Consider the following 22,326-nt stretch of genomic DNA (forward strand, 5'->3'; position numbering starts at 1 on the left):
GTGCTGCTGGGTTAATTGGCCTCCCCCGAGAGTGTGTGGGTGAGGTAAAACGTTAAGGCCGAGTGGGCCAGCACAGATTTGGAGGACCGATGGGCCTGGGGTCGGGCGGGAGTGGGTGTGGGAGCCGGGAGGGGAAGGGTTAACTCCGGCGCAGTGAGGATGAGAGGGAGGGGCAGCGGGAGGGAGTCGCCTCCCGTGTTCCTCGCTTCCAGGTAACAGATCCCGACGGAGGGAAGGGAGAGCGTCCGCCCGCCCGCCCGCTCCCGAGGCTGTCAGCGCCCCTCCCTCCCTCCCTCCCGGGCCAGGCAGGAGAGGGCAGTCAACCTTACCCCTCCACCTCACCCCCAGACGGAGAACATTGGGGGTGGAGGGAAGAAATGTCCGTCACGAAGTATCAGGAACTGAACGGGTTCAGGGTTTACGTGCTACAGGGTAAGGAAAGGGGAGCGCTGGTGTACGGGAGGGAGGGAGGAGGAGGATAGAGGGAGAGAGGGTGGAGGGTGGAAAAGAAGGATAGGGAGAGAGGGTGGAGGGCAGGAGAGAGTTGGAAGAGAAGGATAGAGGGAGAGAGAGGTGGTGGGAGGGAAGGGGAGGAGAGAGAAGTGGAGGGAGGGAGTGGGACAGGAGGGAGGAGAATAAGAAGAGGCGGAAAGAGTGTAGAGAGGGAGGAGGAAGTGAATGAGAGAGATGGAGGGAGGCAGAGTGGGAAGAGAGAGGTGGAGGCAGAGAGTGGGAGAGGAATCGGGAGAAGGGGAGGGAGAGGGAAGGGAATAGAGAGAAGGGGAGGAAGAGAGACCGAGGGGGAGAGAGGTGGAGCGAGTTAGGGAGAGGAATGGATGGAGAGAAATGCCAAGTAAGGGAGTGGAAAAGGAAGGAGGGAGGCTGGTGAAAACAGGAGAGGGAGAGGCGAAGAGAGAGACGGGGGGGTGGGAGGTTCAGTGGGACACGTGTTAGGGCGAAAGAGAGGTCCCTTCCCAGAGTTGGCCCCAGAGCCAGGTTAGCAGTTGATAAGAACACTCGAGAGAGTGCAGTGGGTTTGAGAATGAGTGAGTGTGTGTGTGTGTGTGCGCACTAATGTGTAAGGGAGGGCTAGCAGAGAGGAAAGGGGTAAAGGAGATGTGCCTGTGGATCAAAGGGTGTTTCACAGAGAGAGAGAGAGAGAGACGGAGAGGAAGAGTTGGGGGTGTGGGTTCAACTCCACAGATGGAGATCATAGGGTGTTTCACAGGGAGAGGAGGGGGATTCAGTGTGTGTATATGACAGTGCGAGAGAGTAAGAGGAATTGTGTATGTGTCAGAGAGAGAGTATGTGTGACACAAACAGAAAAAATGAGTGCATAAGAGATTTTGTGATTCCCCCCATGCCCCACCCCGTGAACCCTCTCCCCCTACAGCTCCCCCCATCTCCGTGACACCCTCCCTCCCCTACACCCCTCACTGTCTCTGACCTCCAAATCTGATTTCCCAGGATGCTCTGGAGGCCCATCAGATGAGCCGCTCCGACCCCGGCCCAATCAGAAGACGGGGCCTCCGCCCAGCTGCCCAGTCAAGCGCAAGTACCTGGCGGAGACGGGCAGAATCGACCAATCGGTGGAAGGGAGAGGCCACAGATCCGAGGGTCGCCATTGGACGGATCTGAAGTGAGTGGCAGGCAGCGGGGAGGGATCTGCGGTGACGGGTGTTGTGTGCATGAACTAACTCCACTCAGGGGCACAAGGTCCCGTCACACTGCTAACCGATAGATTGGGGGGGGGGGGGAGGTAATGTGGCGGATGTGGAGTGCATGGACTAACTCCACCCGGGCAAGCGGGGAGTGGACGACACACTCCTGACTTGTAGATGGGGGAAGGGTGTGGGTGACGGTAATGTGGCAAATTTGGAGTATACAAACCCAGGCATGTACTTGCTGGAGTTTAAAAGAATTCAGGGAAGAGCTCATTAAAACCTATTGAATATCAAAAGGCTAGATAAAGTGGACGTGGAGAATAAGTTTCCTACAGAGGGGGAGTCTAGGACCAGAGGAAACTGCCTGAGAATAGAGGGCCGTCTCTTTAGAATGGAGATGAGAAATTTCTTCAGCAGAGGCTGGTGGATCTGTGGACACCGTCACCATCAATGGCTGTCGATGACAAGTCACTGGGTGTTTTTAAGGCAGCGGTTGAAAGGCTGGTGGCAAGGTTGAGGGTAACAGGGCAAAGGCAGGAGAATGCTGCTAAGAAAAATATCAACCATGATTGAATGGGATGGTGGCCCCCGATGTGCCGAAAGGCCTGATTCTGCTCCTATATTGTGCAGTCTTGTGTGCGACCACTCTCCCTTCTCCTCTGCAGAGACGGGCATAAGGCCTCCAAGCTGGAGGAAGGCTTTGGCCTAGTGCAACAGGCCCGGTGTTGCCATGGATACGAGCGTTTGCTGAGCCCACCCTCCGATGAGCCCCTGGCCCTGATCAAGAAGCGGCCCAGAGTCAGCAGAGAGACAGTCACCTTGCAGGGTCCCAGCACGGTCCAACAGGTGCGGGGCTGGTGGGAGAGGGGAGGGCATTCTCTTCAAGCGGGTATAGTCCAGGGGTCATCCCTACACACCGTTCCATCACACACTCCCAGGGCCACAGAGTGAAGTTCCCTCCACACCATCCCATCACACACTCCCGGGGTCAGACACAGAGTGAAGCTCCGTCCACACCGTCCCATCACACACTCCCGGGGTCAGACACAGAGTGAAACTCCCTCCACACCGTCCCATCACACACTCCCGGGGTCAGAGACAGAGTGAAGCTCCCTCCACACCGTCCCATCACACACTCCCGGGGTCAGACACAGAGTGAAACTCCCTCCACACCGTCCCATCACACACTCCCGGGGTCAGACACAGAGTGAAACTCCCTCCACACCGTCCCATCACACTCTCCCGGGGTCAGACACAGAGTGAAACTCCCTCCACACCGTCCCATCACACACTCCCGGGGTCAGACACAGAGTGAAACTCCCTCCACACCATCCCATCACACTCTCACGGGGCCAGACATATAGTGAAGCTCCCTCCACACCATCCCAACACACTCTCACGGGGCCAGACACAGAGTGAAACTCCCTCCACACCATCCCATCACACACTCCCGGGGTCAGACAGAGAGTGAAACTCCCTCCACACCGTCCCATCACACACTCCCGGGGTCAGACACAGAGTGAAGCTTCCTCCACACCATCCCATCACACACTCCCGGGGTCAGACACAGAGTGAAATTCCCTCCACACCGTCCCATCACATTCTCCCGGGGTCAGACACAGAGTGAAACTCCCTCCACACCGTCCCATCACACACTCCCAGGGCCAGACACAGAGTGAAACTCCCTCCACACCATCCCATCAGACTCTCACGGGGCCAGACATATAGCGAAGCTCCCTCCACACCATCCCATCACACTCTCACGGGGCCAGACACAGAGTGAAACTCCCTCCACACCATCCCATCACACACTCCCGGGGTCAGACAGAGAGTGAAACTCCCTCCACACCGTCCCATCACACACTCCCAGGGTCAGACACAGAGTGAATCTCCCTCCTCACCGTCCCATCACACACTCCCGGGGTCAGACACAGAGTGAAGCTCCCTCCACACCGTCCCATCACACACTCCCGGGGTCAGACACAGAGTGAAACTCCCTCCACACCATCCCATCACACTCTCACGGGGCCAGACACAGAGTGAAACTCCCTCCACACCATCCCATCACACTCTCACGGGGCCAGACATATAGTGAAGCTCCCTCCACACCATCTCATCACACTCTCACGGGGCCAGACACAGAGTGAAACTCCCTCCACACCGTCCCATCACACACTCCCGGGGTCAGACAGAGAGTGAAACTCCCTCCACACCGTCCCATCACACACTCCCGGGGTCAGACACAGAGTGAAACTCCCTCCACACCGTCCCATCACACACTCCCGGGGTCAGACACAGAGTGAAACTCCCTCCACACCGTCCCATCACACTCTCCCGGGGTCAGACACAGAGTGAAACTCCCTCCACACCGTCCCATCACACACTCCCGGGGTCAGACACAGAGTGAAACTCCCTCCACACCATCCCATCACACTCTCACGGGGCCAGACATATAGTGAAGCTCCCTCCACACCATCCCAACACACTCTCACGGGGCCAGACACAGAGTGAAACTCCCTCCACACCATCCCATCACACACTCCCGGGGTCAGACAGAGAGTGAAACTCCCTCCACACCGTCCCATCACACACTCCCAGGGTCAGACACAGAGTGAAGCTCCCTCCACACCGTCCCATCACACACTCCCGGGGTCAGACACAGAGTGAAGCTTCCTCCACACCGTCCCATCACACACTCCCGGGGTCAGACACAGAGTGAAATTCCCTCCACACCGTCCCATCACACTCTCCCGGGGTCAGACACAGAGTGAAACTCCCTCCACACCGTCCCATCACACTCTCCCGGGGTCAGACACAGAGTGAAACTCCCTCCACACCGTCCCATCACACACTCCCGGGGTCAGACACAGAGTGAAATTCCCTCCACATCGTCCCATCACACACTCCCGGGGTCAGACACAGAGTGAAACTCCCTCCACACCGTCCCATCACACACTCCCGGGGTCAGACACAGAGTGAAACTCCCTCCATACGTCCCATCGCACACTTCCGGGGTCAGACACAGAGTGAAATTCCCTCCACATCGTCCCATCACACACTCCCGGGGTCAGACACAGGGTGAATCTCACCACACACGTCTGAGGGAGTTTGGTTGTGAACAGCCAGAGGTGGATTAAGAGGAGTGCCGTGGGGGAGGGGGGTCAATGCTGAGGCGGGACCGTCAGTAACCCCTCCCCTCTCTCTTGCCACAGACCCGCCCCTCCGTCATCACCCACGCCTCGTCCAATCAGCACCGCGGCGGGAAAGCAGAAGGTGAGCTCAACCAATCACAGCAGAGGGGAGATTCACAAACCTCCGACGCATCAACCAACAGTAAGTGCCTTGGCCTCGGGGTGCGGCATTGGGCAGAGCGCGCAGGGATCACAGGTCGTCACACCTTGGGAGGTGTTAGGGAGCGAGAGGGTGCAGTGGAGTGGGCAGTGGTTGGAACAAGGGATAAGATAGGATCATACACTAAAGAAACAGACCCTTTGGCCCAATTCGTCTATGCTCACCAAGATCCCCATCTGAGCTTGTCCCATTTGCCCCATATACCTCTAAACCAAGGGTTCCCAACCTTTTCTTTTCCCACCATGGACCCTTACCATTGACCAAGGGGTCTGTGGACTCCAAGCTGGGAACCCCTGCTCTCAACCTTTCCCCTCCTACGAACCTTGTCCGAGTGCCTTTGAACTGTTGTTTGTGTATCTGCCCAACCACGTCCTCCGGCAGCTCGTCCCATAGACAGACCACCCTCTGGGTGAAAAAGTTGCCCCTCAGGTCCACCTTAAATCTCTCCCTTCTCACCTTTAACCTTTGCCCTCTTGTTCTTGATTCTCCCAACTCCTGGGGGGAAAGGACCGTGACTATCCACACCCCTGGTGGTTTTATAAAGCTTGATAAGGTCACCTTTAGCCTCCTTCGCCACAGAGTAAACAGCCCCAGCCTGTCCAGACTGTCCCATCTCACCTTAAACTCCTAATTCTAGACTGCCCTACCTGTGACCATCCACTTTATCTACACCCCTTGCAGTTTTATAAAACTCTTTTAGGTCCCCCCTGCGCTCTGTAGAAAGAAGATTCAACCTTGAATACAGACTCAGACTGGGGCTTATTATTGAAATTCAAGATTGTCTAATGTTATTTCCTGTACACGAGTGTAAAGGGGAACAAAATGATTTGATGCAGCACAAAAAATAGCATAATAAGATAAAGAGGCCAATAATAATAAAGTGCACAGTAAATATAAATACATGTATACATTGTACGTCCATAAAGTGACACTAGGCATAGGAGTGTCTGTACATAATGTGACTGAAGTGATAAAGTAGTGGTGGGGAGTTGTAGAGCAGTGAGTTAGGGAGCTTGAGGTAAAGGAACCCTTAGGTGACAGTGATCCATAACATGATAGAATTCATCCTGCAATTTTAGAGGGAGGGAGTGTCTGTACGTAATGTGACTGAAATGATAAAGTAGTGGTGGTGGGGAGCTGTGGAGCAGTGAGTTAGGGAGCTTGAGGTAAAGGAACCCTTAAGAGACAGTGATCCATAACATGATAGAATTCATCCTGCAATTTTAGAGGGAGGGAGTGTCTGTACGTAATGTGACTGAAACGATAAAGTAGTGGTGGTGGGGAGCTGTGGAGCAGTGAGTTAGGGAGCTTGAGGTAAAGGAACCCTTAAGAGACAGTGATCCATAACATGATAGAATTCATCCTGCAATTTTAGAGGGAGGGAGTGTCTGTACGTAATGTGACTGAAATGATAAAGTAGTGGTGGTGGGGAGCTGTGGAGCAGTGAGTTAGGGAGCTTGAGGTAAAGGAACCCTTAAGAGACAGTGATCCATAACACGGTAGAATTCATCCTGCAATTTTAGAGGGAGGGAGTGTCTGTACGTAATGTGACTGAAATGATAAAGTAGTGGTGGTGGGAAGCTGTGGAGCAGTGAGTTAGGGAGCTTGAGGTAGAGGAACCCTTAGGAGACAGTGATCCATAACACGGTAGAATTCATCCTGCAATTTTAGAGGGAGAAGCTAAAGTCAAATGTGTCAGTATTACAATGGAGTAAAGGGAATTAGAGGCATGAGAGAGGACGTAGCCAAAATTGATTTGAAGGGACTTTGGTCAAAGGAATAAAAGCAGAGACTATTTTTTTAAATGGGGCGAAAATTCAAAAATCCAAGGTACAAAGAGACTTGGGAGCCCTTATGCAGGATTCCCTGAAGGTCAACTTGCGGGATGAGTCGGTGGTGAGGAAGGCAAGTGCAATGTTAGCATTCATTTTGAGAGGACCAGAGTATAAAAACAAGGATTTTATGTTGAAGCTTTATAAGGTGTCACTGAGGCCTCATTTGGAGTATTGTGAGCAGTTTTGGGCTCCTTATCTAAGAAGGGATATGCTGACATTGGAGAGGGTTCAGGGGAGGTCCATGAAGATGATTCTGGGATTGAAAGCCTTATCAAATGAGGAGAGTTTGATGGCTCTGGGCCTGTGCTCGATAGAATTTAGAGCAATGCGGGGGGTGGGGAGTCTCATTGAAACCTATTGAATTTTGAAAGACTTTGATAGAGTGGATATGGAGAGGATGTTTCCTATGGTGGGGGAATCTGGAACCTGAGAGCACAGCCTCAGAATAGAAGGATGTCCATTTAGGACAGAGATGAGGAATTTCTTCAGCCGGAGGGTGGGGAATCTGTGGAATCCGTTGCCACAGGCGGCTGTGGAGGCCAAGTCCCTGAGTGTATTTGAGGCAAAGGTTGATAGGTTCCTGATAAATCAGGGATTGAAGGGTTAAAAGTACAAGACAGGTCGAGAGGGAAATAGGTCAGCTATGATGAAATGATGGAGCAGGCTCAACGGGCCAAATGGCCTAATTCTGCTCCAATATCTATGGTTAATGAGTGGAGGAGTTGATCAGCCTTACTCCTTGGGGATAGTAACTGCTTTATGGTCCTGGCGTGGATGTTACAAAGCCTCCTCACTGATGGGAGTGGGACAAACAGTCCACGAGCAGGGTGAGTGGGATCCTTCATGACATTACTGGCCCTTTCCCGGCACCTTTCTGTATACACGTCCTAGATGGCGGATAGGCTGGTGCCGGCGATGCATTGGGCAGTTTTGAATACCCGTTGTGGAGCCTATATTAAGTCACTGACTTATAAAATGAAATTTGTTCTTTTGTGGCCGCAGGACAGTAAAAGGACATAACATTGTAAAATAAGTCTTGCTCGAACAAAAGAAAAATGAAGTAGTGTTGATGAGTCCAGGAACTGTTCAGACGTCTGGTGGCAGTAAGGGTGGGGAGACTTGAGTCTGTGTGGATAGGTCTCTATCAGCTTTGCACATCTGGCCACTGCAATTTTCCCCCATTCTTCTTTACCAAACTGCTCAAGCTCTATCAGGTTGCATGGGGATTGTGAGTAAACAACCCTTTTCAAGTCCAGCCACAAATTCTCAATTGGATTGAGGTCTGGACTCTGACTTGGCCACTCCAGGACATTAATGTTTTTAAGCCATTCCTGTGTGGCTTTGGCTTTATGCTTGGGGTCATTGTCTTGCTAGAAAACAAATCTCCTCCCAAGCCACAGTTCTCTTACAGACTGCATCGTTTTCTCCAGGATTTCCCTGTATTTTGGGGCAATCATTTTACCCGCTACCTTCACAAGCCTTCCAGGCCTGCTACAGTAAAGCATCCCTACAGCATGATACAGTCACCACCGTGCTTTGCAGTCGGGCTGGTGTGTTTTTGATTATGTGCGGTGTTTGGCTTACGCCAAACATAGCATTTAGTCTGATGGCCAAAAACCTCAGTTTTGGTTTCATCAGACCATAGAACCTTCTTCCAGCTGACTTCAGAGGCTCACACTTGCCTTCTGGCAAATTCTAGCCGAGATACCATGTGAGTTTTTTCCAACAGTGGCTTTCTCTTTTCTGCTCTCCCATAAAGCTGCGACTGGTGAGCACCGGGACAACGGTTGTTGAATGCGCAGTCTCTCCCATCTCAGCCACTGAAGCTTGTAACTCCTCCAGAGTTGTCACAGGTCTCTTGGTGGCCTCCATCACCAGTCCCCTTCTTGCACGGTCACTCAGATTCTGAGGACAGCCTGCTCTAGGCAGATTTACATTTCTTGATGATTGACTTAACTGTGCTCCAAGGGATATTCAGCGACTTGGAAATTTTCTTGTATCCATCTCCTGACTTCTGCTTTCAAATAACCTTTTCAAGGAGTTGCTTAGAGTGTTCTTTTGTCTTCATAGTGTAGTTTTTACCAGGATACCAACTCACCGGCAGTTGGACCTTCCAGATACAAGTGTATTTTTATGACAATCAATTGAAACTCCTTGACTACACACAGGTCTCCAAAAACAGATCTCCATTTAACTAACCATGTGACTTCGGAAACCAATTGGCTGCACCAGTGATGATTTGGTGTGTCATATTAAAGAGGGTGAATACTTCTGCAATGAATTATTTTCTGTTTTATATTTGTAATTACTTTAGATCACTTTGTGGAGATCCATTTTAATTTTGACACAAAATAATCTTTTCTGCTGATCAGTGTCAAAAAAAGTAAAATTAAATCCCCTGTGATTCAATGTTGTAAAATAATAAAACATGAAAATTTCCAGGGGGGTGGAGTGTGAATACTTTTTATAGGCAATGTATGTGCCCAAGACTTTTGCAGAGTACTGTGTATGTTACTATATACTACCCTGATTCATTTTCTTGTGGGCATTCACAATAAATACAAAGAAACACAATAAAAGACGGGCAAACAACAAACGTGCAAGTACAAAAAGAGGGAAAAAAGAAAATAATAATAATTAAATAAGCAATAAATATTGAGAACCTAAGCTGTGGAGTCCTTGTAAGTGAGTCCAGATGTTTTGGGAATGAGTTGAGCATTGGGGTGAGTGATGTTGAGTGAAGTTAAACCCTCTGGTTCAAGATCCTGATGGTTGAGGGTTAGTAACTGTTCCTGAACCTGGTGGTGTGAGTCCTGAGGCTCCTGTACCTTTTTCAATGGCAGCAGTGAGAAGAGCGCATGTCCTGGGTGGTGGGGGTCCTTGATGATGGATGCTAGTTTCCCGCGACAGCGTTCCACGTCGGTGTACACAATGGGGAGAACTTCACCCGTGATGGAGTGGACCGTATCCACTACTTTCTGTAGGATTTACTGTCCTCGGGCATTGGTGTTTCCCAGCAGGCCATGCTGCAACCAGTCAGGATACTCTCCGCCACACATCAATAGAAGTTCACCAAAGTTTTAGATGTCATGCTGAATCTGCACAAACCTCTAAGAAAGTAGAGGCACTGTCGTGCTGTCTTTGTGTGTGGGACCCAGGACAGAGCAACACAGAGCCACTGAGCAAGAAGTGAGGAAAGGGAAGACAGACTATAGAAATAAACTAGTACAAAATATTAAAAAGTCAGAAGTTTTTGTAATTAAAGTGGAACATAGCTAAAGTGAACAAACACCCGGTGACCTCTTTAGGAGTGGAGCCCAGCATTGTCGTCTGCTGCTGTATCCCATCCACTTCAAGGCTCACCGTGTTGTGTGTTCAGAGATGCTCTTCTGCACACCACTGTTGTAACGTGTGGTTACTTGAGTTACTGTTACCTTCCTGTCAGCCTGAACCAGTTTGGCCGTTCTCCTCTGACCTCTCTCATCAACAAGACATTTTCACCCATAGAACTGCCACTCACTGGATGTGTTTTTTGTTCTTTGTACCATTCTCTGTAAACTCTAGAAACTGTTGTATGTGAAATTTCCAGAAGATCAGCAGTTTCTGAGATACTCAAACCACCCCGCTTGGCACCAACAATCATTCCACGGTCAAAATCACATTTCTTCCCCTGTTCTGATTTTTGATCTGCATGCTCTTATGCATTGAGTTGCTGCCACATGATTGGCTGATTAGATATTTGCATTAATGAGCTGGTGTACCTAATTTAGTGACCACTGAGTGCAGTTCCCTTGCAGAATGAGACGCGGCTATCAATATCTGGTAATGCGGAAATGGCCGAGGCTTTGAATGACCAGTTTGTGTTGGTCTCCTCGGTGGAAGACATGTTGAATGTGCCAAAGACAGATCTTATGGATACGATTGGAGGGGAGGTCCTCAATAGATTCGTCACTGAAGAGATAGCGGTGGGCAAACCAGTAATCTTGGAGGCAGGTCCTGATGGGATGCATCCCAGGTTACTGAGAGAAATGGCAGACACATTATTGTAGACACGCTTGTGATAATTTACAAAGGATTGAGACTGAGTCTATAGTCACTATTGGGACGAGAGTCACTGGAATTCAGAAGAGTGAGAGGGGACCTTATTGAGTTGGCCAGGACGAGGTGGAATTCGGAAGAGTGAGAGGGAATCTTACAGAAACGTGTACAACTCTGAAAGGGTTAGATAACACAGAGGTAGGAAAGTTGTTTCCACTGGTAGGTGAGACCATAACTAGCAGACAGAACTATAAGATTCTGGGGGGATCAGGGGTACCCAGCCACGGGTCTGTGGACCCCTCAGTTAACGGTAAGGGTCCATGTCATTGGAAAAAAAAAGTTGGAAACCCCTTGGGGTGTTGTAATAGATTTAGGATGGAGATGCGGAGAAACTACTTTTTCCAAAGAGAAGTAAATCTGAGGAATTCTCTGTCAAAGTATCAAACGTTCTGCTGGTGTTGCGGGGGGAGGTGGTGTAGGTGTCACAGTGGGGGGGGGTAGATATCATGGTGAGGGGCATGTAAATGTCATGGTGGGGGGAGTGGGCATGATTGAAGCATCCCCTCCACCCCTGCCCTCTCTAACTCATCACCCTTCCCTCTCTCCCCCCGCCCCAGCCGCCGCGCCCTGCGTCACCTGCGATGCCGTGGTGGAGGAGCACTTCCGGAGGAGCCTCGGGTCGAGTTACCAGCAGCCAGTCCCGCCCTCCTGCTCCGTCTCCGTCTCCGAGTCGGTGGACGCGCACTTTGCCAAGGCGCTGGGGGACCGGTGGATTCAGGTGCAGGCGGCGGGGAGCTCCCTCCCCGAGGGATCTCAGCCCGACAGCGCGGACACGCCATCAGCCTCCCTCCCCTAGCAGTGGACTGCCGCTCCTGCAAACCCCCCGCACTGTAAGCGCCCCGGAGTTACCCCCAGAGTTATTCCTGGAGCAAGCCTCTCTCAGATGAATTCCTGATTTAGACACGCACCCCATTCCATAATCCAGACACAGACAGGCAGACGCAGACACACACACACAGGTACTGACAGACACATAGATGGACAGAGACAGACACACATGCAAACAGCACACTCAAACTGACAGACACAAGTACAGACAGACAGACACATAGACAGTGCCAGACAGAGATAGACAGACACAGACAGACAGTCCAAACAAACAGAGACAGTCCCAGGTGCTGCTCACATCCCATCAACCATCTGTACCCTGGCTGTGGGATGGAGATGAGAAAGAGAGACTGAGCTTTGACTCCCTCTGAGTTTTGACTGCACTCCCACCGGAGTCAGATTTCCCCCTTCACCCTCCCCTCCCACCTCCATTAGAGACTTGTGACATTCCCCATTCCCCAGGTAGAACCTCCGTCTTCCTTCCCCTCGGAATTGTACAACGGAATGGTACGGTGAGGTGCTTCTGGGGGCAGATAGCTGAGAGGTGGTTGGTGGGAAGGAAGGGGGAGAGACATTGGCCAAAACGTCCCTCACTTGCTCAGGGAAGTGTCCTAACCATCTTCAGCTGCTTCATCAGTGACTTTCCTTCCGTCATAAGGTCAGAAGTGGGGATGTTAGCGGATGACTGCACAATGTTCTGCACCAGTTGTAACTCCTCAGATAGTGAAGCAGTTCAGACCCAAATGCAGCAGGACCTGGACAATATCCAGGCTTGGGATGATAAGTAGCAAGTAACATTCGAGCCAGGCAATCACCATCTCCAACAAGAGAGGCTCTAACCATCATCCCTTGACATTCAGTGCTATCACCATCACTGATTTCCCTACTATCAACATCCTGGGGGTTACCATTGACAGGAAACTGAACTGGTTTAGCGTTATAAACACCGTGGCTATCAGAGCAGGTCAAAGGCTTGGAATCCTGTGGCCAGTAACTCACCTTCTGACTCCCCAAAGCCTGTCCACCATCTACAAGGCTCAGGTCAGGAGTGTAATGGAATACTCACCACTCGCCTGGATGAGTGAAGCTCCATCAAACTCAAGAAGCTCGACACCATCCGGTACTAGGCAGCCCACTTGATTGGTACCCCTTCCACAAGCATCCATTCCCTCCACCATCGATGAACAGTGTGTACGGTCTTCAAGATGCACTGCAACAACACACCAAAGTTCCTAAGGCAGCACCTTCCAGACCCACGACCACCACCATCTAGAAGGACGAGAAGAGGAGATACCTAGGAACACCACCACTTGGAAATCCCCCTCCAAGTCACTCACCATCCTGACTTGGAAACATATCAACGTCCATTGTCGCTGGGTCAAAATCATGGAATCCCCTCCCTAACAGCACTGCAGGTGTCCCTGCAGCTCAGGGACTGCAGCGGTTCAAGAAGGCAGCTCATCATCACCTTCTCAAGGACAACTAGGGATGGGCTATAAATGCTGGCTTAGCGATACCCACATCCTGTAAATGAATAACATTCTCCCGCTCTGCCAATGCTTGCGTCTGAAGGTGACCGGATCTCAAGGTGGGTTGGGGAGGTGGGGGTGGTGGGAGGGAGGACCAAGTGGCCCGTGCTGTTTTCTCTCAAGCCCTCTATTGGTTGGGGTCGACCATGGATGCTGCATCCCAGCTGTCTACGTGATACTCAAGTCAGGGCAGTCCGACATGGAGGGCAAGCTGTTGCCCGTGTAGCAGGCTCCCTCCTTTCCATGCAGCTGACGATACAGTTTGGCACCAGCGCCGTCGCAGGAGTTGCCAGTCACCGTTGAACTCAACGTAGGGACTCCAGCTCCGGAGTTTTCCTTCGGGTTTTACTCCCGAAGCCTTCCCCGTGAGTGGGTATAGCCACAAGGCAGCAGAGGTTTGACATCAGAGTATTCCTTCTCCTAGACGAGCCCCAAATGCCCAAAGTTCATTTATTATCAAAGTATAGGACTCTGAAATTCTTCAATTCTCCAGGTAGTCACTGGGCAGAGACTGGGTTGAAGGCGCCAGTGTCGTTAAACATCCCATAACCCTCGCCACGGACCCACTGAACGATCAGCTCTGTTTCCCGGAATCTGTGTAGAGCAAATAACAGTCCTATTGTTAATTAAAAGCATTTTGTATTGAATACAATGTGGATTGCAGTGATGCTTGGCCAGAGTAATTCAAAGTTCAAAGTAAATTCATTCTCAAACCCATTTATGTTACCATATACAACCCTGAGATTTGTTTTCTTGCGGGCATTCACAGGAAAATAAAGAAATACAATAGAATTTATGGAAACTAAAGACTAACAAACAACCAGAGTCCAAAAGAAGACAAATAGAAGCATAAATAAATACTAAACACGAGAGATTCTGCAGATGCTGGAAATCCAGATTAACACACACAAAATGCCGGAGGAACTCAGCAGGTCAGGCAGCGTCTATGGAAATGAATAAACAGTCGACTTTTCGGGCTGAGACCCTTCTTCAGGACCGGAAAGGAATTTGGCGGGGGTGGGGGGGGAGAGATGCCAGAATGAGAAGATGAGGGGAGGGGATGGAGGATAGCTAGATTGGTGAAGCCAGGTGGGTGGGAGAGGTAAAGGGCTGGACAGGAAGGAGTCAGATAGGAGGGGAGAGTGGACCATAGGAGGAGGGGACCCAGGGTGAAGTAATAGGCAGGTGAGAAGAGGTACAAGGTCAGAGAGGGAGAATGTTGCGGGGAGTGCAGGGAAATCTGATCTCTGAAGGGGAAATCGATATTCCTGCCATCAACTTGGAGATCACCCAGACAGAATATAAGGTGTTGCTCCTCCAACCTGAGGGTGGTCTCATCGTGAAGGTCACGGACCGGCACTTGGGAACGGAAATGAGAGTCGGAATTAAAATATTTGTCCACTGGGAAGTCTTGCTTGTGGCAGATGGTACAGAGGTACTCGACAAAGCAGGCCCCCCCCCCACCAGTTTAGAATGGCTCTCACCGATGTAGAGGGGGCCACATCGGGAGCACCAGATTCAATAGACGGCCCCAGCAGGTTCACGGGTGAAGTGTCGCCTCTCCTGTTTGGGACCCTGAATGGAGGTGAGGGAGGAGGTGTACAGGCAGGTGTCAGGCGTAACACTTGGGCCGCTTGCGGGGATAAGTGCCGGGAGGGAGATTAGTGGGGAGAGACAGAATGAGCATGGGAATCGTGGAGGGAGCGATCCCTGTGGAAAGCAGAGCGGGGAGTAAATAAATACCACAGGGTACATGAGTTTAGAGGGTCATTGTCAAAGAGGACTACAGCACAGAAACAGGCCCTTTGGCCCATCTAGTCCATGGTGAACCATTAATCAGTCTAGTCCCAGCAACCTACACCCAGAACATAGCCCTCCACCCTTCCCGTCCAGGTACCTCTCTTAAACATTGAAATCAAACTCAAAACCACCACTTGTGCTGGCACTCGCATTAGCCTCTGAGTGAAGAAGTTTCCCCTCATGTTCCCCTTAAGCACTTCAACTTTCACCCTTAACCTGTGACCTCTAGTTGTAATCTCACCCAACCTCAGCAGGAAAAGCCTGTCTATGCCCCTCATAATTTTGTAGACCTCTATCAAATCTCCTCTCACTCTCCTACACTCCAGGGAATAAAGTCCACAACTATTTGACCTTTCCCTGTAACCCAGGTCCTCAAGTCCTGGTAACATCCTTGAATTTTCTCTACACCCTTTCCAAGTTATTTAGATCTTTCCTGTAGGTAGGATTCAAGGATTCAAAGTATGTGTGTAAATTATACAACCTTGAGATTTGTCTGCTTACCGGCAGCCATAAGGCAAGAAACCCAAAAGAACCCAATTTTAAAGATGAAGACCAACCCCCAATGCACAGAGGAAGAGAAAAAACCCAGAAATCATATAGACAATAGAAGCAAGCAACAGCATTTTGAACCAAATTGAGTCCATAGGTCTGATTATCGGACCATCCAAAGTAGGCCCAAAGCCTCGGCCTCAGTTCGTCATAATAGCAGGGCAAATCGCTGCATAGCAGCCGGAGCAGTCCCACAGCCTCAGTGCCACAGGGAGAGGAGTGAACATCGCGGGAGAGCGAGCAAAATCGGCCCGACCCTCGCCTCTGATCCCGACACCCTGCCTTTCCGGTCGACCCGAACCGGCGTTTAAGTTGTCCAAAAGCCGGATCGTTCCTTGCATTAGAACCCGGGCCCCAGCGCCGCGACACGCTCTGGGCCTGGACCTGGCCACCCAGCCCGAAGCCGTTCTCGACCTCTCCAAATCGGCTCGGCACTTTGTGAGCGCGCCCAGGGTAAATGAACGGGCATCGAGACTCCTCCTCGACGAATCAATCACTCCAACTCCATCTCCGACAGCAATCCCATCGCAAACACGTTACACTTCGGACCAGCACGGCTCAACCCCTGAGTCAGCTTCGCCTCGACTCGCCTCTTCAGTAGTTTACGGCGATAGTTTACCACCATTTACTTCAGAAAAGGTGTTATTAACGCTGTTTTTAGCCAAATTCCTTGCCTCTTGAACTCTCAGTACACAGTTGCTTGCCTTCAGTAGTGCCATCTTAAACCAGATCAGGTTGGTGACCAAAATTGCACATAATTCTCCAAAATGTCTTAGACAAATTCAGCAGGACATACCACCTCAATGCATAGAGTTATGAAGGCCAATTTGCCAAAATGTTTCTTTATGACCGTATCTACTTGTGACGCCTCTTTCAAGGAATTATGGATCTGTATTCCCAGATCCCTCTGTTCTACCACACTCCTCAGTGCCCTACCGTTCACTGTGTAAGGCCTACCCTGGTTGATCTTCCCGAACTGCAACACCTCACACTCATCTGCAACAAATTCCATCTGACATTTTTCCAGCTGGTCCAGATCCCGCTGTAGCCTTCCTCACTGTCCGCCACACCCCCGATCTCGCTGTCTTCCGCAAAGTTGCTGATCTGGTTTACCACATTATCATCCAGATCATTGACAGAGATGACCAACGACAACGGACCCCAATATCCATACCTGCGGCATGCCTCTAGTCATAGGCCTCCATTCAGAGAGGCAACCATCTACTATCACTCTCTGGCTTCTCCGACAAAGTGAATGTCTAATCCAATTTACTACCTCATCCTGAATTCCAGGCCACTGAACCTTCTCGACCAGCCTCCCATGGTGGGACCTTGTCAAATGCCTTGCTAAAGTCCATGTAGACAACATCCACTGCCTTGCCTTCATCAACTTTCCCGGTAACTTCCTAAGAAATACTCAAGAAGATTGGTTAGACAAGATATACTGCACACAAAGCCATGCTGATTATCCCTAATCAGTTCCTTGTCGATCCAAATACTTAGGGATGTGCCCCTGGAAGAAAGAGGCTAGATAGATCTTCTTTCCAGCTTCTCTACAAAACTCTCCCAGCTGTAATAACCTAACTGTCTCTGCGCAACATCTGTTAAGAGGTCTTTCATCGAGTCATAGAAAAGTACCGCACAAAAACAGGCCCTTCAGCCCATCTAGTCCATGCGGAACCATTTAAATGGCCTATTCCCATCGACCTGCACTGGAACCATAGCCCTCCTTACTGCTACCATTCATGTACCTATTCAAACTTATCTTCAATCATAAGACCATAAGATATAGGAGCAGAATGAGGCCATTCAGCCCATCAAGTCTACTCTGCCATTTCATCATGGCTAATGCAATTTTCCTCTCAGCCTCAATTTCCTGCCTTCTTCCTGCATCCCTTCGTGCCCTGACCAATCAAGAATCTAGCAACCTCCACAGATGTCTGTGGGAAAGAATTCCAGATTCACCACTCTCTGGCCAAAGAAATTCCTCCTCATCTTCGTTCCAAAACAATGTCCCTCTATTCTGAGGCTGTGTTCCCTGGCCTTAGACTCCCCCTCCATAGGAAACATCCTCTCCACATCCACCCTATCGAAGCCTTTCACCATTTGATAGGTTTTAATGAGGTCACCCCTCATCCTTCTGAATTCTAGTGAATATAGGCCCAGAGCCATCAAATACTCTTCACATGACAAGTTGTTCAATCCTGGAATCATTTTCATGAGCTTCCATTAAACCCTCTCCAGTTTCAGCCCATCCTTTCTAAGATAAAGGGCCCAAACCTGCTCACAATACTCCAAATGAGGCCTCACCAGTGCTTTATAAAGTTTCAACATTACATCCTTGTTTTTATATTCTAGTTCTCTTGAAATGAATGATAACATTGCATTTGCCTTCCTCACCACAGACTCAACCTGCAAATTAACCTTTAGGGAATCTTGCACAAGAACTCCCAAGTTCCTTTGTGCCTCAGTTTTTTTTTTGTATTTTCTCTCCATTTAGAAAACAGTCAACCCTTTCATTTCTTCTACTAAAGTGCATGACCATACACATCCGGACACTATATTCCATCTGCCACTTCTTTGCCCATTTTCCTAATCTGTCTAAGTCTTTCTGTAGCCTCTCTACTTCTTCAAAGCTACCTGCCCCTCCAGCTGTCTTCATATCATCTCCAAACTTTTCAACGAAGTCATCAATTCCATCATCTAAATCATTGACATATAACATGAAAAGAAGTTTTGCCAACACAGACCCCTGTGGAACACCTCTAATCACCAGCAGCCAATCGGAAAAGGCTCCCTTTATCCCCACTCTTTGCCTCCTGCCAATCAACCAATGCTTTATCCATGCCAGAATCTTTCCTGTAATACCATGGGCTTGTAGCTTGATATGCAGCTTCTTATGGCATCTTGTCAAAAGCCTTCTGAAAATCCAAGTACACAGCATCAACCAATTCTACCTTGTGTATCCTACTTGTTATTTCTCCAACAGATTTGTCAGGCAAGATTTTCCCTTGAGGAAACCATGCTGTCTGCAACCTATTTTATCGTGTGAGACCTTATCTTTAATAATCAACTCCAACATCTTCTCAACTACTGTGGTTAGACCAACTGGCCTATAGTTTCCTTTCTTCTGCCTCTCTCCCTCTTGAAGAGTGAAGTGGTATTTGCAATTTTCCAGTCTTCTGGAATCTGACCAGAATCTAGTAGTTTTTGAAAGATCATTACTAATGCCTCCATGATCTCTTCAGCCACCTCTTTAAGAACCCTGAGGTGTACACCATCTGGTCCAAGTGACTTACCTACCTTCAGACCATTACTTCTCTCTGGTAATGGTAACTTCACACATTTCATGCCACCTGACATCTGGAACTTTCACCATACAGCTAGTGTCTTCCACAGTGAAAACTGATGCAAAATACTAAATCAATTTTTCCACCTTTTCCTCGTCTCCCATTACTACCTCTCCAGCATCGTTTTCCAGCAGTCCAATATCTATTCCCGCCTCTCTTTTGCACTTTATGTATCTCAAGAAATTTTTGGTATCCCCTTTAATATTATTGGCTAACTTACTTTCATATTCTATCTTTACCTTCTTAATGACCTTTTAGTTGGTTTTTAAAAGCTTCTTATCCTGTAATTTCCCACTAATTTTTGCTCTGTTTATCCTTTGACTTTTAGGTTGATTTTGATTTCTCTTGTTCACCTTGGTTGTATCATCTTTCCTTTAGAATATGTCTTCCTCTTTGGGATGTACATATCCTGTGACTTCCAAATTTCTTCCAGAAATTCCAACCATTGCCGCTCTGCCATCATCCCTGCCAGTGTTCTTTTCCAATCAATTCTGGCCAACTGTTCTCTCATGGCTCTGTAATTCCCTTTACTCCACTGTAATACTGATACATCTGACTTTAGCTTTTTCTTCTCAAATTTCAGGGTGAATTCGATCATAAGATGATCACTTTCCCAGAAGGGTTCCTTTACCTTAAGCTCTCCAATCAGTTCCGGTTCATCGCACAACACCCAATCCAGAATAGCTGATCCCCTAGTGGGCTCAACCATGAGTTGCTCTAAAAAGCCATCTCGTAGGCCCTCTAGAAATTCCCTTCCTGGAATCCAGCACTAACCTGATTTTCCCAATCCACCTGCATATAGAAATGCCCACGACTATTGTAACATTGCCCTTTTGGCATGCATTTTCTATCTCCCATTGTAATTTGTAGGCCTCATCCTTACTATTGTTTGGGGGGGGGCACAGGGTCTGTATATAACTCCCATCAGGGTGTTTTTTTTTTACTCTTGCAGTTCCTTAGCTCGACCCACAATGATTCAACACCTCCCAACCCTATGCCACCTCTCTCTAGCGATTTGATTTCATTTTTTACCAACAGAGCAATGCCACCCCCTCTGCCCGACCTTTCGATACAACGTGTATCCTTGGACATTAATCTCCCAGCTGTAACCTTTTCTTTTCTTTTGCTTCCTCTGACTGAAACCTCAGTTCATTAAAGCCTCAAGGTCACCACTCTAACTCTGTGAAAATGTTAAAATTGAGCTCACATGCACCACTTGTGCTGGCACCCACTCTCACGACCCTCTGAGGGAAGAAGTTTCACCTCATATTCCCCTTAAACTTTCTACCTTTCACCCTTAACCCATGACCTCTGGTTGTAGTCCCACCCAAACTCAGTGGAAAAAGCCTGCTTGATTTTACCCTCTCGAAACCCCTCATAATTTTGAAAACCTATATCAAATCTCCCCTCATTATCCTAGTTCTAGGGAATGAAGTCCAAACCTACTCAACCTCTCCCTATAACTCAGGCCCTCCGGTCCCTGTAATATCCTCTGCACTCTTTCAATCTGATTGATATCTTTCCAATGACCAAAACTGCAAACAATACTCTCAATTAGGCCTTACCAACGTCTTATACAACTTCAACATAACATCCCATCTCCTGTACTCAATACTTTGATTTATGAAGATCAATGTGCCAAAAGCTTTCTTTACGACACTATCTACATGTGAGGCTACTTTTGATGAATTATGGACCTGTATTCCCAGATGCCTTTGTTGTACCACACTCCTCAGTACCCTACCGTTCACTGTGTAAGAGCTACTGTGGTTGATCCTCCCAAAGTGCAAAACCACACACTTGTCTGCATGAAATTCAATCAGCCATTCTTCAGCTCATTTTTTTCCAGCTGATCCAGATCCCTCTGCAAGCCTTGATCATCTTCCTCACTGTCCACTACACCCCTAATCTTGAAGTCATCCATAAATTTGCTGATCCAGTCAACCAGATTATTGTCCAGGTCATTGATATAGACAACAAACAACAACGGACCCAGCACTGATTCCTGCGGCTCCACTAGTCACAGGGTCCAGTCAGAGAGGCACTACCACTCTCTGGCTTCTCCCAAAAAGCCAATGTCTAATCCAGTTTACTACCTCATCTTTAATGCCTAGCTACTGAACCTTCTTGACCAGCCTCCCATGTGGGACCTTGTCACAAAGACCTTATAGAGAACATCCATTGCCTTTTCTTCATCAACCTTCCTGGTAACTTCCTCAAAATACTCTATAAGATTGGTGAGACATATCTACCACGCACAAAGCCATGTAGACTATCCCTAATCAGACCACATTGGTCCATGTTACTTAGAGATATGCCCCTGGTATTGTGGAGTTAGGAAGATCTTTCCAGCTTCTCAAAATACTCACTCAGGTGTAATACCTTAACTGCATCACAGCCACTAACAGTATCACTGACTCACACCATCCCTACAGATATCACAGTCTCTCAGTATCACTGACACACACACTGTCCCTATAGATATCACAGTCTCTCTCAGTATCTGTAGCTCTTTAACACATAGCATCTCTCTCCTCCCTCACATACACCCCATGAAGCGAGGCAGTCTGTGTGTGTGAAGGAGGCAAGGACTGTATCTGTGTGTGAGAGTGTGAGAGAGAGTGAGAGAGAGAGGTGGAGATGGAGGGAGAGAAAGAGAGATGGGTATTTTTTTATTTGTATATATATTTAGAAAGGGAGAGAGAGGAGGAAACTGCAGTAATTTTATGTATTGCACTGAACTGCTGCTGCAAAAAAATCAAAATTCATGACAGATGTGAGTGATAAACCTGATTCTGATCTGGGTCTCCATTGTGGACTGAGAGTGGGAAGGGGGCAGGGAGAGGGTAATCAGGGTTGGGAAAAGGGGAAGGGAGAGGGGAGGGAGCGGGAAGCATCAGAGAGACATTCTGTAGTGATCAATAAGTCAGTTGTTTGGAATCAGATGACCTCTCCTGGTGTCTCAGGGCTGGCTGTGTCTGTACCTGTGCCACCTCCTGCCCCTGACACTCCTTCTCTGCCACCTGTCCCACACCCTGTCTGTGTCCACACTTGTCACACCCCTTCCACCCTCAACTTTCCCAACCTCCTTTGCTTCCACCAGATTTACAAACATGCTGTCTGCGCCACTTCGATAAATATAGGACTGTGCAAAAGCATTAGTCATCCTAGCCACCCTATATATATATATATATATATATAATGTTTTTATTAAGTTACTAGGACATAATCAGATAGATAGATAGAGAAGGAAAAATAGAGGGAGATAATAAAGAAGAGAGCAAGAGTGCATGTGTAGGAGATTATCCATAACTGATGAAAT

General features: G+C 48.9%; 1 protein-coding gene across 1 annotated transcript; it reads left to right on the forward strand.

Annotated features, from left to right (window-relative positions):
* Positions 1–280: 280 nt before the first annotated feature.
* Positions 281–13,358, forward strand: LOC134338779 (transcription cofactor vestigial-like protein 4). Its single transcript, XM_063034835.1, has 5 exons — positions 281–432; positions 1,468–1,639; positions 2,330–2,510; positions 4,877–4,997; positions 11,506–13,358. Exons 1-5 carry the CDS (start codon positions 378–380, stop codon positions 11,742–11,744), a joined length of 768 nt encoding a protein of 255 aa, XP_062890905.1. The 5' UTR covers positions 281–377; the 3' UTR covers positions 11,745–13,358.
* The last annotated feature ends 8,968 nt before the right edge of the window (positions 13,359–22,326 follow it).

This window comes from Mobula hypostoma, chromosome 28, assembly GCF_963921235.1.
Source record: "Mobula hypostoma chromosome 28, sMobHyp1.1, whole genome shotgun sequence".
Taxonomy (NCBI): domain Eukaryota; kingdom Metazoa; phylum Chordata; class Chondrichthyes; order Myliobatiformes; family Myliobatidae; genus Mobula; species Mobula hypostoma.